This window comes from Bison bison, unplaced genomic scaffold (genome assembly GCF_000754665.1).
Source record: "Bison bison bison isolate TAMUID 2011002044 unplaced genomic scaffold, Bison_UMD1.0 scf7180017864236, whole genome shotgun sequence".
Lineage (NCBI taxonomy): Eukaryota > Metazoa > Chordata > Mammalia > Artiodactyla > Bovidae > Bison > Bison bison.
This window is the reverse complement of record NW_011494808.1, coordinates 704,545-710,503: the sequence shown is the minus strand read 5'-3', so window position 1 is coordinate 710,503 and position 5,959 is coordinate 704,545. Positions and strand designations below refer to the sequence as shown.

General features: G+C 46.3%; 1 protein-coding gene across 12 annotated transcripts in view; it reads right to left on the bottom strand.

Annotated features, from left to right (window-relative positions):
* Window positions 1-210: 210 nt before the first annotated feature.
* IDO2 (indoleamine 2,3-dioxygenase 2) overlaps window positions 211-5,959 on the bottom strand; it is a 60,402-nt gene continuing 54,653 nt past the window's right edge. For 2 of the 12 annotated variants that reach the window (XM_010846355.1, XM_010846354.1), the window contains exons 8-9: window positions 3,497-3,645; window positions 211-1,115 (exon numbers count right to left, since the gene is read on the bottom strand). In XM_010846355.1, coding sequence (XP_010844657.1) covers window positions 760-1,115; window positions 3,497-3,645 — 505 coding nt within the window. In that variant the 3' untranslated portion in view covers window positions 211-759. Of the gene's footprint in view, window positions 1,151-3,421; window positions 3,453-3,496; window positions 3,646-5,959 lie in introns of all 12 variants that reach the window. The other 10 variants (XM_010846360.1, XM_010846357.1, XM_010846356.1 and 7 more) reach the window with 9 other exon arrangements.

The following is a 5,959-nucleotide window of genomic DNA, read 5'->3' as shown; positions in this document are numbered from 1 at the left end:
GGTTTGATTCCTGGGTTGGGAAGATCCCCTGGAGAAGGGGATGGCTACCCACTGAAGTATTAATGGGCTTTCCTGATGGCTCAGATGTTAAAGAATCTGCTCATAATGCAAGAGACCTGGGTTCAATCCCTGGGTTGGGAAGATCCCCTGGAGCAGGGCATGGCAACCCACTCTAGTATTCTTGCCTGGAAAATGCCTATGGACAGAGGATCCTGGGGGGCTACAGTCCATAGCCTTGCAAAGAGTCAGACATGACTGAACAACTAAGCACAGCACAGCATGACCCCTAAGCCAGGACTCAGTAAGAACTTAGTAAGTTGGTGAGTAAATGAATGGATGCAGGAAAGTTTTGTTTTTGTTTTTTGAGAAATCAGCAAGGTGATCCGTGCACAAGCAATTTTATTTGATTAGTGAAATGTAGATTGGGTTTCTATAGTTTGACAAACAGAGTAGGGGTATACTTGCTCCCGGGGGCGGGGGTGGTTCTAAAGGGGTAATCCAGAGCTGTTTGCTATAAAACAGTAACTAGAGAGGGAATAATGAGTTTCAGGCCATGAAAACTCTCTTCTGTGAATAGCTCTCAGTAAAAGAGAAGGTGGTGTTCTGGGGAGCAAGGACGTGAATGGCACTGAGGTCCCTTTCAGGTTATTCCAGACAGAATAGTCCCATTCTGCAGGTCTGCCCACTGTCCAGCAAGAAGAGAACAAGGACAGACCCCTGCGGTTGCTGGGTTTGCGCTGCCGGTGAGAGGGCGGTCCCTCAGCCGCTTGGGTGGAGCCGTGTCTCCAGCGTCTTGTCCCTGACACTCTTCAGGAAGCTCACGACGGCCGTTCCCCCGGTGCCCCTCTCCTCTAGGGCCTGAGGGGGCCTTGGGAGGTGGCTCGTCCTCTGGGCCTTTGCTCTGGATGCAGCTGTGATGAGGTACTTGGTCACCAGGGCCAGGTGGTAGGTGCGCAGGGCTGCCAGGCTCTCCACACACTGGTTATAGGCCGTCAGAAGCCGGCCGTTCCCAGAGGACATGACGTGGGTCCTCAGGGAAGGAGCCACGCAAATTTCTTCTATGAAGGCCCTGTGGGAAGGAGGCATGTAATCCCTCATCCTGTGCAGAAAATCAGCTGAAAGAAAGATGGCAGGACAAGGCGGTAACTCCCTGTGGAAAGATAAGCAAACCAGTCTACCTGTCAAGACATCATGCCGCCCTGATCCTCATTACTCATCCTAACGTATCCAGGCAACTTGGCTGGCTCTTGTGCTTACAGACATCACATCCTCCAAAGCCTTTTCTCTTTTTTAATTTTTTATTTATTTATTTTTAATATTTTTGCTCCCTCACTCAGCATGTGGGAACTTAGTTCCCTGACCAGAGACTGAAGCTCCACCCACGTATTGGAAGCACAGGGTCTTAATTACCAGGGAATTCCCAAAGCCTCCAAATGTTGATTGGAAATGAGGAAGGGAAAATAAGCAAGCCCCATTTCAGATAACTAACCTGGAACCAGCTCTACCAGCCAATGTATAAATAGTTACCATCTCTGAAATGTGGGCTGAAATATCTCCCTCGTCACACAAGGTGGATCCACAAAGGTAAGGCATGGACCCTTAAACGGAGGAGCTAAATATTCTGCTGAATTTTGTCTCTCAAGTACTTCATTTTAGAGGGAGTGCTAAGGAAGAGGAAAGTGATATAAGTTTCTGAGGGCAAGAAGATAAAGAATGAATAATTGTTTTAGTAATAGCCTCAAAGTCAAATTGTTTAAAAATCGGGTCAATAGATAAGTATGGGAAATATAGATAGAAGAGAGATCATCTATAGGAAATTCATTATGGGATTACTATTAATCATAGTACATCATTAACATCATCAAATCAGAAGCCCATGGAATATTATTCAGTTATGAAAAAGAAGAGTATTAGATCATTTGCAGAGATGTGGATGGGCTCTGAGTCTGTCACACAGAGTGAAATAAGTCAGAATGACAAAAAAATATCATATATTAACACATACATATGGAATCTACAAAAATGGTACAGATGAGCCTGTTTTCAGGGCAAGAGTAGAGACACCGACATGTGGACAAGTTGGGAGAGAAGGACTGATGCATGTAGATTACTGTGTACAGAATAGATAGCTAGTGGGAACCTGCTGTAGAGCACAGGGAGCTCAGCTCGGTGCTCTGTGATGACCTAGAAGTGGGATGGGGCAGCGAATGGGAGGGAAGTCCAAGAGGAAGTGGATACATGTGTGTATGTGGCAGATTCACTTCATTGTACAGCAGAAACTAACACAGTATTGTAAAGCATTATACTTCCCCCACCTGCCCCCCCAGAAAAAAAATAAAAAAGCCCATGAAAATTGATCATAGTTCTAGAGAACTGCCTTTTGTGGGTGAGACTAGATTCTTCCCTGGTGGCTCAGACGGTAAACCGTCTGCCTACAGTGCCTACCATGTGGGAGACCCGGGTTCAATCCCTGGGTGGGAAGATTTCCTGGAGAAGGAAATGGCAACCCACTCCAGTATTCTTGCCTGGAAAATCCCACGGATAGTGGAACCTGGTAGGCTACAGTCCATGGGGTCACAAAGAGTCGGACACGACTGAGCGACTTCACTTTCTTTCTTTCTAGATTCTATGACCAAATTCTAGTCGGTTTTTTTCTTTTTCTTTTTTTTTTATTCCAGCTTAGAAACTTTGCACTAGGAAATGTCTTTTTGCAGCTGTTGAGCATTTGGCTTGATGATGGCAGGTAAGGAAAGGCACCCTTTCAAGCTTGCAAGATGGCAGAACCCTGTTCAGGTCTAGAGGGGTGTGGGTTGAGGCTGCACTATTTTTATGGGGACAGGCTTCAGTGGAGGAACCCACATCTATCAGCAGCTACATCCTGACTTGTCAACACAGTGTCTGGGCCTCAGTCTCCAGACCACTCCCCCACTCTAGAAAAAGCAATCTACTGCCTGCTGCTGCTGCTGCTGCTAAGTCACTTCACTCGTGTCCGACTCTGTGTGACCCCATAGACGGCAGCCCTCCAGGCTCCCCCGTCCCTGGGATTCTCCAGGCAAGAACACTGGAGTGGGTTGCCACTTCCTTCTCCAATGCATGAAAGTGAAAAGTGAAAGTGAAGTCACTCAGTCGTGTCCGACTCTTCATGACCCCATGGACTGCAGCCTACCAGGCTCCTCTGCCCATGGGATTTTCCAGGCAAGAGTACTGCAGTGAGGTGCCATTGCCTTCTCCAAATCTAAGGATCCAAATAAAGTTACAGGGGACTGCTGGAAATTCAGCAGTGTTTTAAAGTTTGGAAGTAAAACCCAACATTCAGTTGAGCTCTGATACGAATTGGCTGGATACAATCACAGATGGCAGGCACACAGTCTCCTGGTTAATCGGGAGGAGTGCAGACTTTCTGACTTATAGTTGGACTTACCAACTGGTGAAAACAGCTCTGCTCTTCCTCTCTGATAAGGAAAAAAACAAGAAAAAAGAAAAATGACTGATTTACCACTCTCCTTGCTGTGACGGACGCCCAAGAACTCATCAAAGGCATGCAGTATTGTGCTCTGAGCAGCGCTTCCTCCAGAGTAACTCAGGGGCTCTTTGGAGACACCTTCGTATACCAAGCCCGCAGGCAGTGCTGGGTTATCCTTCCATCTAGGTAAGAACAAAAGTCAGATGGAAGTGCATACTAGGATTTAAGAGTGTCTTTTCTGATCAGGATACAGATCAAGCAAGAAAGGGAACACCCTTTCCTATCTTCTTTTCTCTCCTCTTCTTTCACCCTGATTCCACGTCTTCATCTTTTTTGTCTGAGTCTCCCTTTTTCTGAGTCCCCCAACCATTTTATTCATTTCATTTACTCATTTACTCATTTTACTCATTTCTGATATTTTAGGGGGTCTTGAACATTCTTGGCGTGTATGTGAGTAACTCCACAATGAGACAGAATCAGCAACCCCAAGAATACGCTGTGTGTGTGTGTGTGTGTGTGTGTGTTAGTCACTCAGTCATGTCCAACTCTGTGACCCCATGGCCTGTAGCCTGCCGGGCTCCTTTTTCCACGGAATTCTCCAGGCGAGAATATAGTTTACATATCAAATTCCCCTACATTTTCTCACTTATTCTTCCTGGAGTAGATCCAGGCATTTTAAAACCCATTTAATACAGAAGCAGTCTCAAGGCGCTGTCTCCAGGACCACCATTCTTAGTGCAGCAACTAGAACTTGACCCCTAAATTTGTAATTCTCTAGTTTTACTTCCCAAGACCCCACCCACCCACGTGTTAATTTCTTTTGCTGAGAACAAAATATTCTTCTCTTATTGCTGGGAACCCTGTTGTTAAGGCTTTAAATAGCAGATGGCAGACTTACGTTGATGTCTGCCGTCCTTCCTGTAATTCTAAAAATCATTTTGCTCAAGAGAAGGGAAACACACACATCACGCACATACAGAAGCCTCAGACAGACGGCTCAGCTGGCATCCATGACCTTTTTCAAATACCTCCCTGAATAGGAAACACGCTTATTTTCTTTGGGGGCTGTTTTGCATCAGCTGTTCTGCAGTTTTGCTGGATGAATATCATAGTGGCCTTTGCATTTGGAGAAATATCACCACACAAGGAGATGACACACAGAAGAGCCGGGAGTGAATGGGAGGAGCCCAGGGAGGGTCTGAGTCTAAGATCAAAACCTGCTGTGGCTCTTAGGAGAAAGGACTCTGTCTTAGGCAGATGTGGAATTGAGTCTCAGCTTTGATACTTAGTAACTCTGAGCCTTGGCTGAGTTAATTCACTTCCCAAGCCTCAGTTTCTTAATTGGAATAATATTAGTATCAATCTTATTGGGTTGTTGGGAGAACTAATTAAAATAATAGCTGCCCAGTGTCTGAAAAATATTGTGTTCAATAAATATCAGCCATTTTATCATACTATTCACACTGAATTGTAACCTCAGCTCCCTCCTTTCATTTTTTGGTAACTTTATACAAGCCCTTCTTAGTCTCAGTTCTCCTGACCTGTGCATATGAGCTCAGTCACTCAGTGTCAGACTCTGCAACCCCATGGACTGTAGCCTACTCAACTCCTCAGTCCATGGGATTTTCCAGGCAAGAATACTGGAGTGGGTTCCCATTTCCTCCTCCAGGGGATCTTCCTGACCCAGGGATGGAACCCACATCTCCTGCGTCTCCTGCCTTGGCAGGTGGGTTCTTTACCACTAAGCCACCTGTGAAGTCCCTCCTGACTTGTACCTAGTACCTAGAGCGGCTGAAAGCATCAAGTGCATTCCAGAAAGTTCTGACGACTCATCAGAGTTTGGGACATTGGTCCAATAAAACTTCTAAACAACATTTTATGGGGCAGAAATGTTGAAGCCCGGACTGCTATTGTGTGATAAGTGGACCAAACATTGGCAGTATTGGTTTGGATTGTTCTCTGTAATCCTGTTGATGGTCTCATTTGGTCTCTGGGCTCGTTCCCTAGCCCCTTCCCTTCATGACCGCTCCTAAGTGCTGGACACGCTCAGAACTTAGTCCATGCACCTCTCACTACTCTCATTTCCACATCATCTCATCTCACCTCGTGGATTTCAAAGCCAGCTATACTAGACTATTGACAAATGTGCACGTGGACCTCAGCCTCTTCCTTATATTCCAGATACATGTGTTCAGCTGCCTACTAGACATCTCCATAGGAAGGGCTTCACCCCAAAGTGACCTCTCCACTCCCCCTTCCTTTTGCCAGGTCGGCTCCTCCCATGTCTCTACCGTCGGAGAAAAGCCAATGGTGGCTCCATCCTTTCCACAGGTCCAGCCATAAACCTAGAGTCCTCTCTGATGGACCTCTTTCTCTTCCATTCTATGTGCGATCCAAGAGCAGATCCTGTCAACCTTCTCTTCAATCCATATCCATTCAGAACTGACCGTTTCTCAGTGTCTCTACTGCCCCCATCCAAGCCCAGGCCACCACCCT